At 63.1% G+C, this 21,806-nt stretch overlaps 2 protein-coding genes across 3 annotated transcripts in view; both read left to right on the top strand.

Annotated features, from left to right (window-relative positions):
- The first annotated feature begins 15 nt into the window (after positions 1–15).
- On the top strand, positions 16–20,199 carry WDR97 (WD repeat domain 97). Of its 2 annotated transcripts, XM_087958946.1 has the most exons (29): positions 16–1,112; positions 1,204–1,361; positions 2,302–2,894; positions 3,155–3,276; positions 3,643–4,303; positions 4,547–4,695; positions 5,707–5,943; positions 6,054–6,144; positions 6,504–6,636; positions 6,757–6,884; positions 7,539–7,614; positions 7,727–7,882; positions 8,365–8,520; positions 8,774–8,845; positions 9,113–9,295; positions 9,564–9,668; positions 10,178–10,321; positions 10,939–11,070; positions 12,168–12,311; positions 12,445–12,567; positions 13,486–13,686; positions 13,891–14,012; positions 14,541–14,700; positions 15,171–15,242; positions 15,498–15,578; positions 16,766–16,825; positions 17,751–17,887; positions 18,476–18,537; positions 19,748–20,199. In XM_087958946.1, the coding sequence occupies exons 1-29, from the start codon at positions 1,088–1,090 to the stop codon at positions 19,948–19,950; spliced, it is 4,686 nt and encodes a 1,561-aa protein (XP_087815072.1). In that variant the 5' UTR covers positions 16–1,087; the 3' UTR covers positions 19,951–20,199. The 2 variants fall into 2 exon arrangements, with proteins under 2 accessions (XP_087815072.1, XP_087815073.1); XM_087958947.1 differs by lacking the exons at positions 16,766–16,825; positions 17,751–17,887; positions 18,476–18,537; positions 19,748–20,199 and adding an exon at positions 16,582–16,738.
- A 78-nt stretch (positions 20,200–20,277) lies between these two features.
- NUGGC (nuclear GTPase, germinal center associated) overlaps positions 20,278–21,806 on the top strand; it is a 53,015-nt gene continuing 51,486 nt past the window's right edge. Inside the window, exon 1 of the mRNA XM_087960096.1 lies at positions 20,278–20,378. The gene's annotated coding sequence lies outside the window, so the exon portion shown is untranslated. The remainder of the gene's footprint in view (positions 20,379–21,806) is intronic.

Here is a 21,806-nt window from a genome sequence, read left to right as displayed (position 1 = left end):
AGAGTGAAAGCGATTTCAAGGGGCTCCTGGAAACAGTTTGCCTGCTGCGCCTGCAGCTCCCGGCCCCAGGCGATGGAGTGGTCACCTTGCAAGTAACCTTCTAAAGGAGGGTCTCCAACCTAGGGCACTTTAAGACTTGTGGACTTCTACTCCCAGAATTCCTCAGCCAGCACGGTTGAGTGAGGAATTCTGGGAGTTGAAGTCCACGAGTCTTAAAGTTGCTAAGGTTGGAAACCTCTGTAAAATGTGAATGGCAAGAGCCTTAGGAGGCAAATGGAAGCAGGAGGGATGAACTGACTCCTCTTGTTTCTTTCCAGCTGCAAAACACAATGGTGGGCACTTAGCTATTGCATCACTTTGTGGCAGAACTTCCGGTCCCCGTGAGGGGTCATTCTGTGAGGACCACCTGTATTGACAAGCCACAATAAGTTTGGACCCTTAGTGGAATTTGGTTGTATAACACAAGGCCACCTTGAAGCCGAGGGCTCGGGTAATGTGTCTGCCTGGAGCCTTCCTTTGCCTGTGGCCATTTAACTGGCCCCCTGAAAGACCCCAGCCCTGCCTTCAAACCGCTGCAGCAGCGCCCTTCGAGGGAGCCCGAACTGGCCAAATCCTGGCCTTGCTCTACTAGTAGGCCAGCAGGGTCCCCCCTCTGGCTTCCCCAGATGCAGCCAGGGGGCCCTTCTGGAGCAAAGGAGGCCCTGGACGGAGGCCATTGCCTGAAAGGGAGGCAGGAAGAGAGGGAGGCTCGGGGTGCAGCCTTGTGGGGGGCTGTTTTTGGCACGCTCACCTCAGGGAGCTGCAGGAGGCCCCGAGGACCCCGAGCAGCACGGGGGGGCTGGTAGCCAAGGGGGTGTCCCAGCCACCTGGGGTCATCTGAAAGATCAAAAGAAGAGGTCAGCTTTGATGGCAACCGTAGGCCTGCCATCTTGACTTTTTGACCAGCCCCGGCTGCACCTCTGTTTATGTGTTCCAGAGTCAAATCCAGCCCGGACATTTGGCTGGACCTCTTGCTTTGAGCACCTTCAGCCCCACACACCCCTCCTTCAGCAGGAGGGCGACTCTTCAGACGTGCCCGGCTGCCGAGATGGTGGAGTCCTCGGGCAGCAGCTGTAAGCAAGCCCCCCCCCGCCTTGGCCGGGCACCTGCTGGGCAGCGGGGAGCCCTCTCCTCTCCCTCTGAACGTCCGACACCCTTCTGCAGCCAGCCGAGTGGGGCAGAGGAAGAGGCCGCACCAGCACTTCCCCCCCGCTGGAGAGAAGGGGGCGAAGGAGGAAGAGGCTCCCCTCGGAGGGGGGCAGGCAAGAGGGGCCAGGCTCTGGGGCCTCCTGCGGAGGGGCTTCCGACGGGCTGTGGAAAAGGTATGTTCCCCAGGGGAGGGGCAAGCACGGGCAGCCCCCTGGGCAGGGCAGAGAAGCAGCCCAGCCCCTCCCTCCGTGGCCTGGATACCCTCTCCCCCCAATGTAAGAGAGGAAAAATTAAGGGGGGCTTAAAACCACCACCTTTCTTTAGATGGCATCATAGGAATGAAAGAAAATTATTTTTGGGATAATAATATATAAAATTAGTAGGAAAAAGGAATTGGCAAGGAAGCAATATGATAAAAGAACCGCCTCTGCCGAGATGGGCAGCATACAAGTTTAATTATTAAAAAATTATTGCCTGTGGCAGGTGCTGGGAAGAATTGGGGGGGGGTTTCATCAGTGGGGAGCTGGCGGAGCAAGGAAAGGGCCCCCTAGGTGGGCAGCAGTCCATCCGAGGGCCACAGGAGCCCCGGGGCAACAGCGCCCCTCAGGTCTCCTCTTTGGCCCCTGGGGTTGGAGGAAGAGCAGCCAGGCGAACGGAGCTCAAAGCTTCAGCCGGGGCCAGAAATCCCGGCTCCCCAGGGAAGGTGGGCTGATGGGGGCCCCTCCCCCAAAGAGCCCGAGTCTTGCCAGACCCCCTGCAGGATGGTCATGGGTAAGGAGACCCCCCCTCACCATCACAGTAAGAGGGATGAGCCCCGAGGTCCATGCAACGCCCCCACATGGCCTGCCGGGGCCCCTGCTTAGGCTTGTTGGTCAGCCTTGTGGTCAGGGCTGTGTCCACCTGCAAAGCGGAAGGCCCTTCCATGCTTCATGCTGGCACTGCCAGGGAGCAGGTGGTGTAGAGATGAAGGGGGTTGGAAACTCAGGGCAGGGTCCTGGCTGGCACTGCCCGGTCCTGCCACAAGGTCCCCAGCCAGCCACACCCTCGCAAACAACCGGGGGGGGGCTCCTCCTCCTGGCTGCCCCCAGCCCCAGACCTTTCTTTCCGGGTCAGATGAAGAGCGAGGAAATGAAGACCCTCCACCTGAGCCATGGCCTGCAGCATCAGTGCCGCATCGTCCTGCCCAGTCCGGTGTGCCACGTGACCTACGACCTGCAGAGAAGGGCCTTCGTGGTGCTGGACGCAGCCGACACGCTGCACCTGTTGACAGAGGACGGCTGCTGCCAGGGCAGCGTGAAGGGCCCGGCCCCCATGAAGGGCATCCTCTATGCCTCCCACGTCAACCAGTTCGTGGCCTGGGACACCGGAGCCCTGCAGGTCCTGGACTCCCACTTCCAGCCGCTCTCGCAGATGCCGTCTGCGCTCCCCATCCGCTGTGGCATCTACAGCAAGCAGCTGAACCGGATCGTGACTGCCGGAGATGGGAACTTGACCCTCTGGAGCTTCCGTTACGGCTCCCGCAGCCTGCAATGCCGGGCCAGCGTGAGCACCGGCCTGGGGCCCACTGACCTCTTTGCCCACCTCGCCTTGGACACGGGCAGCACCAGCGAGCCCCACTGCTGCTTCGCCTCTTGTGCCACCGGCGTGGCCACCTTTGACATCTCCAGGGGGAACCTCCTGGCCTTCCGGACGAAGCTCCACAGCAGGTGAGGCTGCCATGGCTGGGGAGGGGCCCCCGTGGTCCAGGGCTTCTCAAAGGCTGGCCCTTTGCCAGCATCCCCCACTGGGGGAGGGGGGACTGAAGGAGAGGTCTGGGTGCTGCCCCCCTCCCCCTCTGAGGCTGCTGCCTATGTGAAGGAGGGGGAGGGGGAATTAGGAGGGTGCAGGGCTGGGCTCGGGCCAGGCGCTGGTGGTCAGAGAAAGGTGGGGGGGGGGCTCAATTGCAGGTGCCCCCGTGTCTCTGCAGGGAGATCACAGACCTTGTCTACTGTGAAGCCATTGGCTGTGTCATCACGGCCTCCCGAGACACCACCATCAAGGTGTGGAACAAGGAGTGGGACATTCAGATCGTCTTTGTGGGGCACACCGGTGAGTTCGTCTGCCCAGGTGCCCACCAGTTGAGCAGGAGGAGGAGCCCCACCCCACCGCTGCCCTCCCTTTCTGCCCTCTGCTCATGGACGAGGAGGATGAGGGGGCACCAGCGTTGCCCGTTCCTTTTCCAAAGAGCTGCATGGCTGCTAGAAGTTCAACAGGCGAAGCTTCTCTCAGCCCCCTGAGTTTGCCTGACCTCTGCTGAAGGCAGGAGGTGGCTCCTCCACTCTCAGCTGCTGAGCCCACAGCTAGTTCCCCCAAAGGCCTCTGAGCAGCCCCCACACACACACACACGCTGAAAAAGGTCTCCAGCTCTGAGAAGACCTTTCTTCCCCCCGCCCCTCCCCTCGCTTCTGCCTGCAGCTCCAGTCGTGGCTGTGACCATCTACCCCCACCGGCCCCTCATCTTCTCTGCCTCCCAAGACGGGACCATCCGCACCTGGAACCTCAACACCGTGGACCAGGTAGACCAGGTCCACGTCTCGGAGCCCGTGGAGTCCCTGGACACCCACACCAATTCGCACGTCTTCTCCGTCTCGGGCTGCACCCTCAACCTCTGGAGGATCAACCAGCTCTACTCGCTCTACATGGCGCTGGGCTCCCCCGCCAGGCGGCTCAGCTGCATCGACCTGGGGCTGCTGGGCAACTTCCCTGCCCGCATCCTCTGCCTGTGCCAGGACTCCACCGTGCGGCTGCTGGAGGCCCACAGTGGCGCGCCCGTCTCCGTCCTCTCCTTGGACCAGTATTCCCCGGCTCGGGAGGTGGCCTACTGCTTGCCCCGGGAGACGCTCTTCGTGCTGCTGGAGCAGGGCCACGTGCTGCGCGTCAACGCTGCCCCCAGCTCCATGGTGGTGAAGCGATGCTTCAGCAGCAGCCTCTGGGAGTCCAAGCCCTGCTGCCTCCTGCTCTACAGCCACGTGGTGGAGCCGGACAAGGCGTACGCCACGTGGCTGGACGTGACCCAGAACCAAGGCTACCGGAGGAAGTGGCAGAAGTCCACCATCAACATGCAGGACAGGAACAGGTAGGCGGCCTCAGGAGCCCCAGGCCTGGCTCCCTTCGTCCCAGCCCACCGCCTCCTGTAGGGTCCCCATCGCCTGGGGGGCTTCTCCAGACAGGCCTTGACTTTCTGGGAGCGGCGCCTGCGCTGGAACTCTTGGCTGGGGAAACGCTCCCTGAAAGGCTCTGGAGGCCTTGAGAGGACGGACGGGGCCGGGCCAAACGTCTTCTGCCCCCATTGTCCCCTCGGTGCGTCTCTCCGTGCCAGATTCCTGCCAATTCTGGGGCACAAGAATGGCTCCCTCAGTGTCATAGATTGGTTCATGGGCCGAGTGCAGTACACAGTGGAGGCGCATAACCCCCAGCGCGTCACGGCACTGGCGGAGTACCCCACGCAGATATGCCTCTTGTCAGCAGGTGAGTCTCAGAGGCCCCGGGGGGAGGGAGGGGCTTCAGAGGCTCCCAGGCCTCCCCAGAAATGACCTGGAGAGACTGGGGTCAGCCTCACTGGGTAGACTGGAAGGCAGCCTTACGCAACTCCCTCCCAAGTTGTCCCGTCTTTGGCGGGAGCAGCCAGGAGGGCCAGCTGGTCTCCAGGTCTGCCAGCAACCCCACTGAGGTGGCCAGCTGCCAGCATCAAGAGCTACCGCTTCTCACAGGCTGCCCACAGTTTGGTGCCAGTGGGCCGCATCCCCACGGACTTCCCGATGCTGAGCTGCCGGAGGCTCTTCTGCAGCCCCACAGGAAGGCAGCTTTTCCCCTGGGGTGCGGCTGCCTTCCTCTGTGGTGACTGGCCCAGTGCAGGGCTTTGCTGCCACCGCCAAAGGGGCCCGAGGAACAGGCGTCCTTCAGGGGACCCAGGAACGGATGGCAAAGCCCCCCCCAAGGACCCTCCTCTTCCTCTCCTGCTTCTGGGGCGTAAGAGTCTCCTGCCCAGCTGAGAAGGCCAGCGGCCCTCCTTCCTCCTGGGTGCTCCATCACTGGAGGGTTTCAAGAAGAGATTGGACTGCCATTCCTCTGGAGCTGCGTTGGGTTTCTTGCTTGAGCAGGGGTTGGACTAGAAGACCTCCAAGGTCCCTTCCAGCTCTGCTTCCTACACTGGGGAGGGACTTTGCTCTCCCTGCACAAGTTTCTTGAATCGTGCTGGAGCTGCTATTTTTTTCAGTTGTGTTGCACTTGATGGTGGTGGGGATTCTTGGTGCTTCTTCTCTGTAAAAATCCCCAGTTAACCCCCACCTCTTAGAGTCCTAACAGGAGGAGGCCAGAGCCCACCGAGTGAGTAAACCCCCCTGGATAAGAAGGGGGGGATGTTGTAACTCGACCACCCTTTGCAGCTACCCGTGAGGGGAATTCTTCAGGCACAGCGCAGTAACTGGGAAGAGGGAGTGGCAGACACAGGTGACCAAGCGGTGCCCTTGCCCAGCACAGGTGCTGACCTCACGGTGAAGATGTGGCGCCTCTTCCCCTACGTGGAGGAGAGCCTCCTCCCCCTGCTGTGCTTCTCCTGCGCCTCCCCTGCGTGGCACCTGTGCTTCCTCGGAGAGACCCTGGCTGTGGCCTTCCAGGACCCTGAAACAGTCACTTACAGCATCGTCCACTACAACCTGGTGGAGCAGACGCGCTCGGAGCACGGACCTGAGGACGACGCCCAGGATGACATCACAGGTGATGCCCCCGGAAGGGACCAGGGGAGGCAAAAGAAGTTGTTCCACCTGGACTGGGTGGGTCTCAGCTCCCCCCCTCCCCTTACTGCATGCCCCAAATCCTCTTGCCAGGACTCTGCTGCTGCCCAAACCTGCAGCTCTTTGCCTCGTCCAGCCGGGACGGGTCGGTCAAGATCTGGGACCACAAGAACAGGCTGCTCCGGTGAGGGCCGGGTGGGGAGGGGCTGTGCCCAAGGGCCCTCTCCCCAAAGGCCAGTCCAGTGCAGTGCTGGGCTCTTCTCCTGGGCTCCCCCCACCCCAACGGCCCCATTTTGGGGGCCTCATCCAGCCTGGCTCCAGGCAGCCAATCAGTGGAGCTGCTCTCCAAACGCCGCCTCTGCTTGGCCCAGTTGCATCCACCCTGCCTGCCGTGGTGATGGGATAAACCCCGGCCCTATGGAAGAGGCTGTTTCTGTGCTTTCCTGGGCCTCCCTTGGAGCAGAGGGGGGGTCTCGCACCTTCCGTGGGGTTTCCCACTCTGTCTCCCGTTTGGGGGCCCAATCCTGCTCCCCTTACCTGCAGCCACCTGAAGCTGAACACCATCCCGGAGAGCCTGGCCTTCGCCAACCCCAAGGGGGACCTGCTGGTGGGCCTGGAGCAGCACCTCTACCTCATCCCCCACACCAAGTACCTGCCCAGCTACTACCAGATGCAGGTGAGTCCGGAGGGCACCCCCAGGTGGGTCCAGGCCCCATTGCCAGGGACTGGGGTGCTCTGGTCCCCCGAAGGGAGCCTGCCTCTCCTCCTCCTCCTCCTCCTGTTGCTGCTCTTCTAGCTGCTGTGGGCCGAGTTCCTGGAGCCCCTGCAGGACGTCTCCTTGCCCATGAGCCCCACCAGCTTTGAGGCCCTGGTGCAAGAGAACAACCGGCGCTTGATGCAGGAGCTGCCGGTCAAGAAGTCTGAGTGAGCTCTGGGCCCAGGCCGGGGTGGTGGGGAGGAGGGGCTTGGGTGGCACGCTTGCTAGGTCCTGAGCATCAGCCCAGCGGTCCCGGGACCCTCCCCCACCACTGTCCCCCATCACCGCTCCTGGGGCTCCTCCTCCTCCGCCCTGGGGCACCTGGGGCACCTGGGCTGCTCTGTAGGTGCGAGCGAGCGAGGGAGGGGGCACCTGCGTGGCCTTCACTCCCCACTTGGAGTCCTGCCATTGCAGAGGCCCTTGGCCCCTTCTTGGCAGAGCCGAGCGAGCGGGGCTGGCGTAGAGCCCCCAGCTGGGACTCCTGCCTCAGGGGCACCCCAGATTGTACCCGGGACGTCCTAAAGGTATGAGGTGCCCGAGGCAAAAGGCGGGCATTGAAAGGGGCCCGGTCTCCCCCACGGAGGAGAGCCCAGAGGAAGGGAGGGGAGAGGGACGCAGCCTGAAGTGCGGATGGGAAGCCTCCTGGGGGTTGGCTGGAGCTGCTTTGGGGGCCCTCCGGCCTTGTGGGGCGGTGTCTCCGCTCCGTGGCCCCTGTGAGGCAGCATCTCTTGTGGCAGAACAGCTGCAGCTGCAGCTCCAGTGCAGGGAGGGGGAGGGGGCTGGGGGCCGCCAGGAGAAGGACCCGCCTCCTCTTTCGGCAGGTCCAGCATGTCCAGCGTCTTCCAGGTGCCCCTGAAGGAGTCCCGGGAGGTCAGGGAAGCCAAGCTCAAGCTGGAGGTCAGTCCCACCCACCCGGGGGGGCAGGTGGGGTGGCGGAGGAAGCGCAGCCCAGCAGGAGCCGCCTGGGGCTCTGCTGAGCTCGGAGGCCTGACCTGGGGCTCCTCTGCAGGGCATGGCCCAGCTGGCGGAGAGGAACCGGGACCTGCAGCTGCTGCAGGAGGGGAAGATCAGCCCGGCCAAGAAGCCGCCCCTCTCCAAGGAGATGCGGATGGAGGCCTTTGAGCGCTACCTGCGCTTCTTCTACAAGGAGCAGCTCAGCCTGCAGGTGGCGCTGCGGCTGGCAGGGCTGCCGGGGAGCGGGTGGGAGCGCATGCTGGGCTCTGGGCCGGAGCCCCCTGGCACGCTCTTCCCTGCCCGGTGCCAGCCCCCTTCCGACGGGACCAAGGGACTCCTGCCCCCGCCTGGGCCGTTTCTGTGCCTAGGGAGCCCCTCCCACGCCCTCCCCTGGGCACCCAGCATCGGAAGGGGGGAGGGAGGGAGGGGGTTCTGTTCTCTAAAAGGCTTGGCGGCGGCTCACCCGGGCAAAGGCTGGCGGCAGTCCTCCGGTCCTTGGAAGCTCTGGTGGGCCAGCTCTGACCCACAGACTCAGCTGGGCACCCTGACCTGGCATCAGCACCAGCCCCTCCCCCCAACCAGGTCTGGCAATGTCCGTAAGGGGCAGCTTTCCCCCTGTCCAACGGGGGCCTTTCCTGGGTCTCCTGGGCTGGATCCCAGTTCAGCCCTGCCGCTTCCTCCTCCCCCGCCCAGATTCCCAAAGAGGATCCCTTCGACGCCGATGAAGTGCTGGAATGCCTGGGATGGATGGACCCCCTCTCGGCCCTCTGCGGACCCTCCCTCTCTCACATGTTCCTCAGGGGCTTTGCTAAGCCCAGGAGCCTCGAAATGAGCAGCTCCCTCTTTGTGGTAATGGGCCTTTCCCGCTCTTGGGGGTCCCAGGCCACCTGGGGTGTGGCGCAACTGGGCCGGACCCTGGCCAGCCCCCCTCTTTTTTCCTCTTGGGGGCGCCCCACCCCCCACAGGACTCCTCTGGGCAACGTCAGGGCTGTGGGCAGGAGCAGCCCCCACACGGGGGGTTGCTGTGCTGGTCTCCCTCTCCCCCTCCCGGCCCTAGGCCTTACAGGGGACCTTTCTTCCTCTCCCCTATTCCTCCCCCCAGGATATCAGCCCCTCCCTGCATTTTGCCTCCTCCCTTGCAGTTCCTGGCAGCCTCCAGGTGAAGAGGAAGAAGGTGAGGGAGCCTGGCTGGCCAGGTGCACGTTTGTGGGGGGGGGGCAGCCTTTGAGGGGTATGCTGGGGGCCTCATTCCCCCCCAAAAAGGGGGGGCTGATGCCTTTATGACCTTGTTGTACTTAAAATGTGGTCCAGCCAATAAGCCCCAATGGAATTATATTTCCCTCAGCAGGTCCGCCATTGCAAACTGGGAAATGGTTTCTGGCAGCTGGTGGGGGGGGCCTGGGCTGAAGCCCCCTCTGCTCTCCCTCCTGGCTTCTCCTAGGTGGAGGTCGCCACTGACCCGTCCTCTGCCAGGATGCAGGCGTCCCCCTCCCTGGGGAGGGCTGAAGCTCCCCTGCCCCCCCTGATGCAGGAAGCCCCGGAGGCCGTCCGGTCCCTTTCGGCCAGAGCCAGCAGGCAAGGCGTCCAGCCTGAGCTGAAGGGGCCCTCGGAGGAGGCGCCCAAGGTGAGGGTCCGGGGGCTGCCATTCCCCCTCCTTCCCCTCTGGCCCCCGTCTCCCGGGCTCCCCTTCTGGGGTGACGGAGCCGGAAGAGCAGTGGCCCAAGGGGGAGTCTGCTTCTGCCCCAGGGAAGATTGGGGGCACAGGACGGGGGGTCAGCATGGGAAGCTGAGGCTGCTCCGTCTGTCCTGCCCTGCGGGCCCAAGGGACGCGCCAGAATGGCGGCTGGGTGGGACCAGGCCCAGGGCCTGCTAAAGTGCCCGCTCTCCCTCAGCTGGCAGAGCGCTTGAGCCTGGTGAAAACGGTCCAAGCTGTCATCTCGGTCGCCCCAGAGAGCTCTTCGTCCCCCAGCCCCTCCAGGCGCTTTAAGAGCGAGAAGGTAAGGAGCCGCTGTAGCCGACACCCCCCCGGCCTTGGTTGCTGCCCTGCGGGTGTTGGGGCTCCACGGCGCCTCCCAAGGCCCGGAGTTGGAAGGAGGTCGAGCAGAGGGAGGAAGGAGGCCTCGGGGCAGCTGGGGGGGGGTGAGTGAAGACCCCCTCCCCTACACTGCTGGGTGGGGGCTTTCAGCAGTATGAAATCATTCACAAATTCTGGAAATGTTGACCCGGCCACGGCTTCCTTCCCCAAGCCCCAGACGAGGGGCCAACCCATTGCAGGCCTCTAAAGGAAGCCCCCGTGGACAGATTCTCTGTGGTCAGTGCTCCGTGGCACCTCTCCCCCATGTGACTTCACCTCCCCCGCTCTCGGCCACCAGGAGCCTTTCCAAGGAGGGCTCCCGGCTCCCGGTGGAGGTGGCAGTCCTGGGCGGCCTTTGCAGGGAGGAGGGGGTGTGTGTGGTGGGGGTGAAAGGGAGCCCACCGGGCCTCTTGTGGTGTGTCTGGCGCCCAGAGCGTGGTCTTCAGGGAACCGGTGTCGGCGGAGCCGAGCGAGGCGTCCGTGGCCTCCACCTCGCGTTTGAAGAGCCCCCAGCCGTCCGGCATCGTCAAAGGTTTCTTTCCGGAGAGGCCCAGCAGCCCCCAGGGGTCTCGTGCGGTGAGCAAGCCCTTCGGGGGCAGCTGCGGCTCCCTTCCCTGACCCCGCAACGGGCTGAGCTGTGGGGGGGAGGCTGCATTGCTCCACCCACCCTGTCCTCAGCCGGGGATCTGCAGGGGGCCCACCTCCCCTCCCCCAGCTCCTCCGTGCTCCCCACGGTCGGCCTCTGGGCCCAGAAGCACCTGGGGTTCCCTCCGGGGCTCACCATGCCCACTGCCCCCGCCCTGCGTCCCCACCCCCCATAGAGCCAGGGAGTCGGAAGGGGCTTCTCAGGCCTCCTGGTTGGAGCAGATCGGGCCCTGTGGCCCCTCGCTTGCAGCGGCCGTTGAATTCTGCCTCTGCTTTATGGGAAGGGATGGAGGAGCCTTCAGCCCCCTTGCCCCCCCCCCCCCGCGGAGGGTTGGATGCCCTGCCTGTGGATGGTGATACCGTCTTGGGTGGGGAGGGGGGCGTTTTCCTGCCTGTGCAGCCCCCCCCCCCAGCTCTTTCGAGGGAGCTCCCAGCTGCAGAAGACAGTCCTGCTCACAGAGGGAGGGCCCCTTGTTCCCCCTGGGCTCTGCCCCTTCCAGGGGGAGGGCTGGGAGAGCGGCCCAACTCTTCCCCTTCCTCGTCCCCAGGAGCTCAAGAGCCAGAGCCTCCAGCTGCCCAGAATATCCTCCGGCTTCATCCCCAACTCCGTGGTCGTCCAGCAGCTTCACTCCAGCTCCATGGAGACGGAGGACCTGGTGAAGGTGGTCGAGCCCCAGGAGGTAAGCTGGGGCCTGCAGGAGGCTGCCCCCCATCCCAGGGCTGGCAGTTGGCAGAGCACGGAGGCTGGGCCCCCAACCCAGCAGTGCCCTTTCGGGCCCACAGCCCCCCAGGAGGACTCGGGACAGGCGCACAGCCACCCGTTTGAAATGCCAGCCGGTTTGGGCGATGCATGCCCCACCTGCAAGGAACGGAAGGAGGGGGGAAGAAATCACGAAAGAGCCCCTCCGTGATGTTGGGGTGCAGAACCTGAACATGCAAGGGTGGGGGGTGATTGGAGAAGCGACAGAGGGCCGGGGAACCCCTGAACCCCAGAAGAGGGACAGCTGAACTGGCCACTCTGCAGTGCTGGAGCCTGGCCTGGGGTCTGCCCTGGCGCTACAGACCCCCTGCCCCCCCCCCCGGGCGGTTCCCACTGCAGAATTTGCCCAGTTGGGTGCCCCCTGGAAATCCCTTCCCTCTTCTCCGCCCTTTCAAGGAGCAGAGAAACCGGGAGCCCCTGGGAAGGCCAGGCGGTGGGGGGAGGCTTGCTTCTCTGCCCTGTCCTTTGCTGCAAGGGGTCTGGGGACCCTCCCTGGCTGGGATGGGCAGTGGGTGGAGGGTCACACGGGGGACCAACCTCTCCAGCGTCCTGGAGCAGAAGGCGGGTCGCCTGGAGGGAAAGGAGCAAGAACCGTTACTAGCTCAGGGCTCCCAACGCTGGGCGACTTTAAGACTTCAACTCCCAGAATTCCCCAGCCAGCATGAAGTCCACAAGTCTTAAAGTTGCCAAGGATCGGGGGGGGGGAGGGATGGGCGAGGCCAAAGGCTGCATGGGAAGCCAGGTAATGCCTGGAAGCCGCTCAGGTTCGCTGGGGGGGAGGCGATGCAGCAGCCTCCAGCTTGCCAGGTCCCCTTATTCCAGCCAAGGTCAACCGAGTAAGTCCAGCCTTCCGGTGGTTTCCTGGCTTGGTTGGCACCGCATGGCCCCGAAGGGCTGCTCTGCCCATCCCTTGCCTGGCTGCAGCCTGTGGCACAGAGAGGGGGCTGGGTCTCGGGGCCAGTCGGGGCTGCTCTGGCCGCGGGCTCTGAGGGACCCTTCCCTCCCTCGGCTGGCCAGGTGTCGACGAGCTCCTCAAAGGCCAGTTTGGTGACATTTGATGAGGCTGAGCTGCCCAAGGAAGAACTGTGGCCGGTGGGCCTGGCGACCACGTCCAAGTCCCGAATCACGCCAGCCAAGGAAGGTGCCCCCTCCACAAAGCAGGTGCCTCTCTCCTCCCCCCCCCAGCTGCTGGGCTCCCCCGGCTGGCCCCCCAAGGCGGCTGCCTGGTGTCAGGGGCACCCAGGGCACAGCGGATGTACTCGCTCCCTTCGCACCATCCCCTCCCTGGTTCCAGAGCATGCCTGGGGTCTTCCTGACTCAGCTGGATGAGTCCCAGTATCCAGAGCCACAGGAGGCGATGCCGGCGTTTGTTTGGCCCTTCGTGGACCAAGAGTGGTTCCAGGATCTTTTCCCAGAGGTGAGAGGGCACCAAGGGAGCCTAGCCCCCACAGCGTTTACTTTCCATCCCCCCCCGTCTTTCTTGGGGATGGGCTGGCCTTGGGGCTGTCTTGGGTTAGTGACCTCCATTGATAGAAAAGGGGGCATGATGGCTCAGTGGTTAAAGGCAAAAGCTGACCGCCCAGGTTGAAGACCCAAGCACCGCATGAAAGGGTGAGCTCCTCTTGCTGGCTCCAGCTCCTGCCCACCTAACAGTTGGAGAGCATGCAAATGTGAGTAGATAAATAGGTACCACTTCGGTGGGAAGGTAGCAATGGTATATCGCCATGCTGGCCACGTGGCCACTGAAGCCTCTTCTCAGCTGGGGTGGGTGGGTGGCGATGAGCCCCTCCCTCTAGAGCCAGGCGCCCCTGGCAGGGGAAACCTTTGCCTTTATAAGAAGAATTGCACCCGTTGGGGCTCAGCCTGGAAGTGACCCCAGTCCCGTTCCAGATACCGAAGAGCAACTCACCGATGACCTCTCAACCTGTGTACAAACCATGGTGATGTTGGCTTGTTACACTGGACTAGAAACCAGGCAGCCTCAGCCGAGCCCCATATGCAGTGGGGACCATGTGGATCGGAGGACTGGAAGGGCCCTGAGGGGTCAAAGGGTTGGAGTCCGGGGGGGCTGGCTGAGGTGGGAAGCCCAATGCATCCTCCCCCTTATGAATGGGGGTGTGTGCCCCCCTTTCGTCAACATGTTGGCCTGGGGCTGGGTTGCCTTCCCGATTGCCCGTCCCATCCGTCCAAGCAGAAGAGGTCTGTTCTGGGTCCCCTCTCTGGGCAGTGGGCCTTTTCTGCGATGGCCCCTTCCTCTGCAACGTCAACGCCCCCCCAGGTGAGCTTCGCCCCAGCCGCCGTCGCCGCCTCCTGAGTGGGTCTCCCGTCTCCACAGGGTATCCGCCCCGAGATGCCCTTGAAGTCCCTGGTGAGGAAGCTGCAGGAGGCGCTGGTCACCTCCGACTTCCACATCAAGACGGAAGTGCTGAGCGCCATCAGCTACTTGGAGGACCAGCTGGAGGACAAGACCAAGAGGTGGATCCAGTACACCCTGCTGGAAGTGCTGAATGAGGAAGGCAACACCCCTTCGCTGCAGGTGGGGCTGATCTGCCCCTGGGAGCCAGGGGGCAGGCGGGGGTGAGGAGGGGGCCGGTGGGAGGGCCCCCTCTTGGCAGAGGAGGGCTCCACGAGGGAGCCGCCCGCATCCCAGCCGCCCGGGAAAGGAGGAAGCTAAAGGTGGGCCTGCCCTGACCCCTACCCCCACGAGGGCTGCCGGCTGAGGCGCCCCTCCCCCTCCTAGGAAAAGAGCCAGAGGAGGTTCATCCTGGCCGCCCTGCGCGTCCTCCTGGACCTGGACAAGGACAGCCTGGACTTGATGGTGGAGCTGATGACCTGTTACCTGATGGCGCCTCCCTGTATCCGGTGAGGCCCTCGCGGGAGAACCAGGCCTGCTGCTTCCTGCCTGGGAAGCGCCCTTCCTGGCTGAGCTGCTCCCTGGCACGGCAGGGGAAGGGAAGCTCCCAGGGGCTGCAGGGGATCCCAGCCTGGATCTTCTGGGGGGGAAGGTTGGACCCTCCGTGAGCTCCGGCTGCAGGCGGGAAGCGACAGAGGCCGCTGGGTGTGGCATGTGGTGCCTGGGTGGCTGAGTCCTCTCCCAGGGGCAGGGAAGGCAGGTGGGCCGTGTGCCCTTCTGCTGGTATGGCTGACTGGCCTCTCTGCAGCCCTGAGGAGCTCCTGGCAGGGGTCTAGGGCTGCTCCAGAAGCCCCTCTCCTGCTGCGGGTCCTGTGGGGCCATTGGGCACCGGGTGGAGCCTTGCCTGCTGCAGGGAGCCCCGTTATTCTCTTCATGGCAGGGCAACACAAGGAGGGGAGAAACTCCCCGTGGGCTTTGTGTGCATTCTGTGGATAGGAAACTCCAGCAAAGGCATGCTCCTCCCCCCTCCCCCCCAGGGCCGTCTTTAAGGACATGTTCAAGGAGTTGGGGCTTCAGGACCCGCACAACTTCTTCTTCAAGGAGATGAACTCCTGGATGGTGGAGATGGAAGACCCCAAGGAGGCCGTGCGGAAACGCAGCAGCCAGTGGCTGGAGGAGATGATCAGGATTTTCCAGGTGCTGCTGCCCCCCAGCCCCCAAACCTTTGCCACGGTTTCCCAGCAAAAACCGACGCCGTGTCTCGCCCGTTTCTGCTCCTGCGGCCTCTGAATGCTTCAGTGGTGCCCGAGAGGCGTGCGTGGTGCGGCTGCCCCCGTGGCCTGGGGAAAGCGTGGCTGCCGTAGGGTTGCCGGCAAGGGGCGGCTTGGGCCCCTGATTCTGAGCAGTCGGAGCCCCCTTGCCCCTCCGGGAAAGGCCCTGGGGGTCAGCCAGGGGTGGGTCCCCAACGGGGGAGTCCCTCCAAGGGGAAGGGAGTCTGCAGGGAGCGGCTCTGCTCAGAACCGAAGGGCCGAGACTGGGAGCTCAGGGGGGTCATTGAGGGGACCTGAGCTGGTATCGGGCCCCTCAGGCCTCTCCCAGTTCTGGGGGGGTCCCCTTTGCTGAAAAAGGGGGGCCACGTAGCTCAGGCGTAGCTTTCCTTCCTCCAGGAGCACAGAGTTCGTCTGTGGCAAGAAGAGGCCACCTCTGGGAAGAAGCCTTCCCTGGACACCGGCCACAAGGTGGGCTCCAGCTCAGACCCCCCAGCCCTGCCCAGTGGGTGCAGCTCGGCTCCCCCGCCTGGTCGAGGAGGCCTCTCTGGGTCCCCCCTTGTTGGTTGGCCTCAGGCAATGCAAGGGGCCCCAAGGAGGAGACTGCCTCCCTCCCCACCCACCCCCGGCTCTCTCAGGAAAACCGGCTCTTCCATTGGTGCTGAGATAGAAGCCCCCGAGGAGGGGCTCCTGAACTTGCAGACCACCGACCCTTGTGCTCTTTAGACCCAGCAAAGGAAGAGGCTGGAGAAGAGCCACAAAAAAGCCAGGAAGCTCGCTGGAAAGCCGGCCAAGGCTGCCCACAAGGTAAGGCTCGGCCTCCCCTTGAGATGGGGCAGAGAGCATGGGGAGGGGGGGGAGAGTTAGAGAGTTAACCTCCCAGTGGCCACAGAGCAGGTGGCCTGCCATGAGAAAACACACACACACACACACACACACACACACACACACACACACACACCAGCCTCTGGCAAGCCCAACCTTCACTTCCTCTTTCGCATCCAACAAGCAGAGCCAGCAGGAAGTTGTGGGTTGCAGCCCCCCAGGCAAATAAGTGGCTGCTGCCAGGTGGGGGAGGGAGCAAGGGTGTGTGTGGCTGGGCACAGGAGGGTCGGGGAGGGTATGTGCAGCTGTGAGGGGTGTGCAAGGATCGGGGGGGGGAAGTGCAAAGGTTGGGGAGGTTGCGAGGGGGTGCGTTGCGTGAGAGGTCGGGAGGGCGTGTGAGAGGCACTGTGTGGGTTGCGCAAGAGGTGCCCCGTGGACTGGGGAGGGTCGAGGACGGTGCACAAGAGGGCGCACAAGGGTTGCCACGGGATCAGGGAGGGTGCACCACAGGCCTCGTGTGGGTTCACCCTCTTCCTGGGGAGGGCTACGAGGGGTGCATGAGAGGCGCTGTGCAGGTGAAAGGGGATGCACAAGAGTCCCCAAGAGGTTCAGGAAGGGTGCGCAAGAGGGGGTGGTGCCGGAGTGGTTGGTGTGGAGCAAGGCCAGAGGGGCTGAGGTGGCGCATGGGTGGGGGGAGGAGCAACGTGTGACCTTCTCTGGTGGCTTCCCCATTGACTTTCTGGGGAAGCCAGCAAGGAAGATTGCAGGTGGCAAACCGGTGATGGTGGGGTGCTTGAGAACCAGTGGCAAATGCACACAGGTTGCCAAGCATCCAGGGTACGATCCTGCGACCATGGGGTGCTGGGGCAGCCAGAACCCCGAGAACCATCTGCAGCCACAATGGTGGGGACCTCCTGCATGCAGAGTTTGGCCTTGGACTGGTCATGTGCCATCGAGGCTGTTTTGAGATGGTCTCCGTGATTAGGCCTAACCCGACTTCCGGCTCTCCCGGTGGTTCCCTGGGCCCCGTGACGGAGTCCGTAGCCTTCCAAGGTGCCCAGGGAGGCAGCCGTCTCTCCCCCAAGGGGGCGCCTCCGATTGGCTGCCAGGAGGGGATGGAAAGTGGCCAGGAGGAGCTCTCACTGCCTTGCCTTCCTCTTTGGACTCAGGAGGCGGCGGAAAGCGAGGAGGAGTGGCAGGGGAAGCACAGCTTGGAAGACCTCCAGAAGGTGAGGCTCCATCTGGCCCTCAAGATCCCCCTGTCGCTTCAGGGGCCCATTAGCACCCTGCCTTCCTGATGGGAAGCCCACCCATGGTGCACAGCCCAGCCTGGGAGGGACCTTGGGCCGGGCTGGGAGATGGCCGGGCGTCCCGTGCTTTGAGGGGGAAGAGGGGGGGCTGCCTGGGGCCCTTGTGTTTTGTTTAAAAGTCTAAACTTTTGGATAAAATTGTTGGATAAAAGCTGTTCTTCCGCCTATTTGTCCGGCTGGCTCTGCCTCTGTATCTCCTGCCCGATGGTAGGAGAATCAGGAGATGCTGTCCAGGGGGTGAGTCGGCCCTCAGGATTCCCCTCCCCACTTCATTCTGAGGAGTAAAAAACACCACACTGACTGGATTTGCTGTACAATAACTGTAAACCAATAAGCTAATCAATAAAAGGAAAGGCTTGTAGCTCAGGGTTGACATGAGCTCCCCTTGGGGCTCTCTGAGCTGGGTTGCTTTCTTGCAGGCGTTTCATATCCAACCAGGTAACATCCTCAGTGCTGATGGTGTTACCTAGTTGGGTCATGAGAGGTCTTCAAGAAAATGACCCAGCTCAGTGAGCGCCAAGGACTCCTGATCACCGTAAAACAAGGCCCTCCATATTCTCCCTGCATAGTCACACCCACGCGCGTAGCCCCCCAGACCTTGGGTCACTTCCTGTCTGGACTACCGTAATGTAATCTACACTGGGCTGCCCTTGAAAGGTTGGGAAGCTCCGCGAGGAGGTTCAGGGTGCAGCGGTGCACCTGGCGGCTCTCGGGCTTCCTGTTTTTCCCTCGGTGGCCGTTGTGATTCAAGGCCCAAAGAAAACGAAGCTCAGAAGTGCAGCTGCTGCCTCCTCTTGGGCCCTGCTGACCTGTGGCGGCCATGTTCCTCTCTCCCCTTCCTCAGCCCGTTCGCCCCATTGATGCCATCCAACATTTTACGGACAAGCAGCTGGAGAGAGAACTGGAGGCGCTGAAAAAGGCCGTCTGTTTGAGAGCCGATTCCCCCCGGGACACAGTCTTGGCGTTGCCCCCTCTTCAGAAGTAAGTCGCAGGATCTGGGCAACCTGCGGCCCAGCTGCTCACCTGAGGGCCTGGCCAAGCCAAGAGCTCCTGCCTCTGCGGGGCTTCTGGGCTGGAGTTCCCCCCCCGCTCCCCGGTTGCGATCCCTCCACGCTTCTGTTGCAACAAGACTTCTCCCCTGCTGCTTTGGGACCCAAACGCTCAAGAGGCGGGAAGTTGGCGGCCCCTGGACTCGGTGGATTTCCCCTGAGGGGATGGGCGAGAAAGCCCACCCACCTTCCGGCTGCCCTGGGATGGCTCTGGAGGAAGAGGGAAAGCACCACCCAACCGCGGGGAAGGAGGGCTAGAGTCTGGAGCAGACCCGTCTGCTGCTTCACACTCTCTCTCAGGCTGCAGCCCCTTTTGCCCCTTTGCCCCTCCCAGCTGCACAGGAAGAGCTGCGGCCCGTGCATACAGAGCAACATCTGGTATCCGGCGCATAAGCAGAGCACTGGTGGCATCTGGCCAGCCTCTGCGAGGGCCGGAGAGTCCATTTGACCTTCTCCGACCTCCTCGGTGGGTGGATTCTGCTGCCCTGGGTTTGTACGAGCTCTGGCTTTTCTGCAACAGGTCCAAAGCGATCCTGCGCCTCGGAGAAACCAACGTAATGCTGAGAACGAGGATTGCTGAGCGTGAGTGTTGCTCCATCACTCTAACGGGGCTCCACCTTTCCTCCCTCTGGCGGGTGAGATGGTTGCAAAGGGCGTGGCGCCTCCCTGGCTGCCTCCTTGCCAAGCCTGGTGCTACTGCGGCTGCTGCACTCTGGTGCCACCTGCGCCCGTGCCACCTAATGCCAGACAGCCAAAGGACAGTGGCTGGTGGCTTCCTCTGCCCAGGGAGGGAGTCCGTGTGTGATGACCCGGGGCGTGACACAAAAATAACCAAGTCACAAAAATAGAATAAATTCCCTTTAATGCCTCCAACTTGGCCCCAATGTCCAGTTATCCTCGGCTGGATATCAAACTTGTAAAGAAAACAGTTTACGGAGGGAGTAAATCAGAGGTGGTCTTCAGCAGGTTCTGACCAGTTCTGGAGAACCAGTAGTGGAAATTTTGAGTAGTTCAGAGAACTGGCAAATCCCACCTCTGGCTGGAGATTTTGCAGTATCCTTCCCCTGCCATGCCCACCAAGCCATGCTCACAGAACCAGTAGTAAAAATTTTGAATCCCACCACTGGAGTAAATGCAGTTAGCACCCAAAGTAAAGTTAATTTGAAATAAATAACCCAACACACCACACTGAAGGAATTACTACATCAGGCAAGGATGATGAATTGCAGACTTCTACCAGATAACACAGCAACCACAGTTGGGAGGAAGCCAAAACACAGATAAGCTTCGACAAGAATAATGCACGGTTTGCTTCCAGTAACTTTGCCATGTGCAGTTTGTCCTTTTAACCAGTCCTCCCATGAAGCAGCCCATGAAGGGGATCAGGGCCCCTTCCTCCCCCGTAGACCACACCACTCACGTTTCTCCCTTATCCGCTCCTCCCTGCGTGTCCTAGGATGAAGAGGGGATGGCCCTGGGTCTTCCTCTGAATGCCCATCCGGCCTGTGCCCTTCCCCAGTTTCCTCCACAACCACTAGAGTCAGATTCCAACAGGGGCATGACCCAGCAGAAGGTCCAGGAAAGCCAGGAGGGTTTTCTCCTTCCTTGATTAAAAGTCGCCCTGTAGCTGCCGATCCAGCCCTAGAGCGGCCTGTGGACAGTCAGCCATGCAGGCTCCTGGTTGCCTCTGGTTCATCATCCTGGTGGCCCTAGGCAGGAGCCCGTCTCTGGCCTGGCCTGAAGCTCTTCCTTCCCTCCCTCCCTTCTCTGCTGTCTCCTTCCTCCAACGCAGGCTTCTATTTCCCCTTCATCTTCCCCCGCTACCTCATGAAAGGCTTCGTCCCCTTCGTGAAGCTGCCTTTGCCAAAGGTCACCTTGCAGCCGTTTCCATCCCTTTCCAAGAGTCCGGCAGCGCCAAGGACTTTCACTGCCCGGCAGCAGCTGGTGCACAAGTACTTCATCCCAAAGTTCTCCTACGCCGACAGCTACCCTTGAAGGCAGGGAGGCCCAGGACGGAGCCGAGGGGCTTCCAAAGCAGGAACCGGAGGGGTCCCGTGCTGAAGAGCCGGGTGGCACCAGCCTGGCACACGCCCACGGGCTCCAATCGACCAACCGGGTAGCAACAATCAGACTCTCCAGAGGCGTTATATTTTATTTATTCAAAGTGACAAGAACCCGATTTATGACACCCGATAAGATTTCCAGGCGGGGTGAGGGAGAGGCGCCAATAAAGAGGAAAAACTCTTCGGGCTGCTGTTCCGTGGGCCCCCTGCAGAGGGAGGGGGCTCGGGGGCGGTGGGAGCACGGAAGGGGGCGGGCCAAGCCAGGCCCACCGGGCCGGGCACTTCTCAGCCTCACCGGGTGGGCGGACCAGGAGGCCAGCTCCGGAAGGCGAGCGGGCGGAGAACCGGAGCGGCCGGCAGGTTCGCATCTCCTGCGGGGGGGGCGTGGAGCAGGGCCCCCAAACCGGGCAACTTTAAGACTTGTGGAGTTGAAGCCCGCAGGCCTTGAAGGGGACTCGCGGCTGGCAGCGGGGCGTCTCCTCTCCTTGCGGGGGAGCGGAACGCGGCTCTTGGCGCCACGAGAGTCCGCAGAAGAGCTCCGGCCAACCTGCTCCTCCGCAGCCGCGGCGGCCGGGCAGAGGCACTGAAGCCTCCGGGAGAGGCGGGGCGGGGTCTTCCTCGGGGTCCCCACCAGCGGGACCTTCATGGAGGCTGGGAAAGACCCGCGTCTCTCGCCCCGCAAAAGCCCCGGCGAGGGCGCCGCCCCTGGAAGGCAGCCGCGCGCGACCCTCGGCCGGCGCCCCCTGCCGTCCAGAACCGCGATCGCAGCCCTTGCGAGGCGGTGGGGGGATGTGCGCAGGCGCAGACGAGGGCCCCGGTTTCACTTTCGTTTCCCTCCTCCGGCCAGGGGCGCGGCGGGTGGGCGGAGCCTCCGCTTTGGCGCGAAAGGAGGCGGCGCGGAGAGGTCGGCGCTGCTCGCGGGGCTCCGGCGGCCCTTCCAGGTGGGCGAGGGCCGGGGCGCCGGGCTGGGCGGGCGGTCCGAAGGAAGGACGGGGCAGTTGGGACCCCAGGAGCCCCGAAAGAGCCCCGCGGGACGATGGGCACGAGGGTCCGGGAAGCCTGGCCCTTCCCTCGGGGGGCTGCCCGGGCAAAGAGGCGCTGGCTTGACTTAAGGCCACGTTGAGGGGCCCGGTTGCGTTCCTGCCTTGCCTCCTTCGGGACCCTGGCCGGTCCTCCCACTCCTGCCAGGCGACCCGGCGGCCGGGCTTCTTCCGGGGCTGGCGCAGATGAAGGCGTGGCTGGCAAGGTCGCTGCCGGAGCGGAGGGGGGCGTCCTCGGGGCGGGGGAGATTCCCCCGGGGTTGCCCAAGGCTTTGCTCGGGGTCCCGTGCCTCGGTTTCCCCAAAGGGTGGGCAGGAACGCTCGGCGCCTCCCCTGCGTCGGAGTCCCGAAGGCGCCGCTCTTTGCGCTGCTGGGCGGAATAAACGGGCCTCAGTTTCCCGCTTGTTGGGCCGGGCCGATCCGGGCTTCGGGCAACCTCGCCCGGTCCCGGCCCGGCCAAAGAAGGGCTGCCCTTGGACCGCCGCCTCTCCCGGGATCCGATGGCAATGGAGGAAAGCGGCCAGACCTTGATGACCGGGAAGCACGCAGGGAAAAGAAACGCTTCGCGGCTCCTCTTAGATTCATAGGTTAGAAACAAAAGGGCCGTTAGCCAGGTGAGGTCGAGCAGGTTCTCCGAAGAGTCAGAACCGGGGCGAAAGAGTCTGGAGATGAGGAGAATTTCAGCCCAGCTGCTTCTGTGCCCCAAGGGGGCAAAAGTCCGTCCGGTAAGAGGAATTCCAAGCCTGTC

This window comes from Notechis scutatus, chromosome 3 (assembly GCF_049901735.1).
Source record: "Notechis scutatus isolate UNSWTSFEM ecotype Mainland chromosome 3, rNotScu1.2, whole genome shotgun sequence".
Taxonomy (NCBI): domain Eukaryota; kingdom Metazoa; phylum Chordata; class Lepidosauria; order Squamata; family Elapidae; genus Notechis; species Notechis scutatus.
This window is presented reverse-complemented; position numbering and strand designations above follow the sequence as displayed.

Bases quoted from the DNA above. Each gene is read 5' to 3' on its own strand.
- WDR97 (XM_087958946.1), top strand. From the start codon at position 1,088: ATGGTGGAGTCCTCGGGCAGCAGCT. The intron at 5,944-6,053 runs GTGATGCCCCCG...TCCTCTTGCCAG, and splicing joins CGCCCAGGATGACATCACAG to GACTCTGCTGCTGCCCAAAC. The intron at 8,521-8,773 runs GTAATGGGCCTT...TCCTCCCCCCAG, and splicing joins TGAGCAGCTCCCTCTTTGTG to GATATCAGCCCCTCCCTGCA.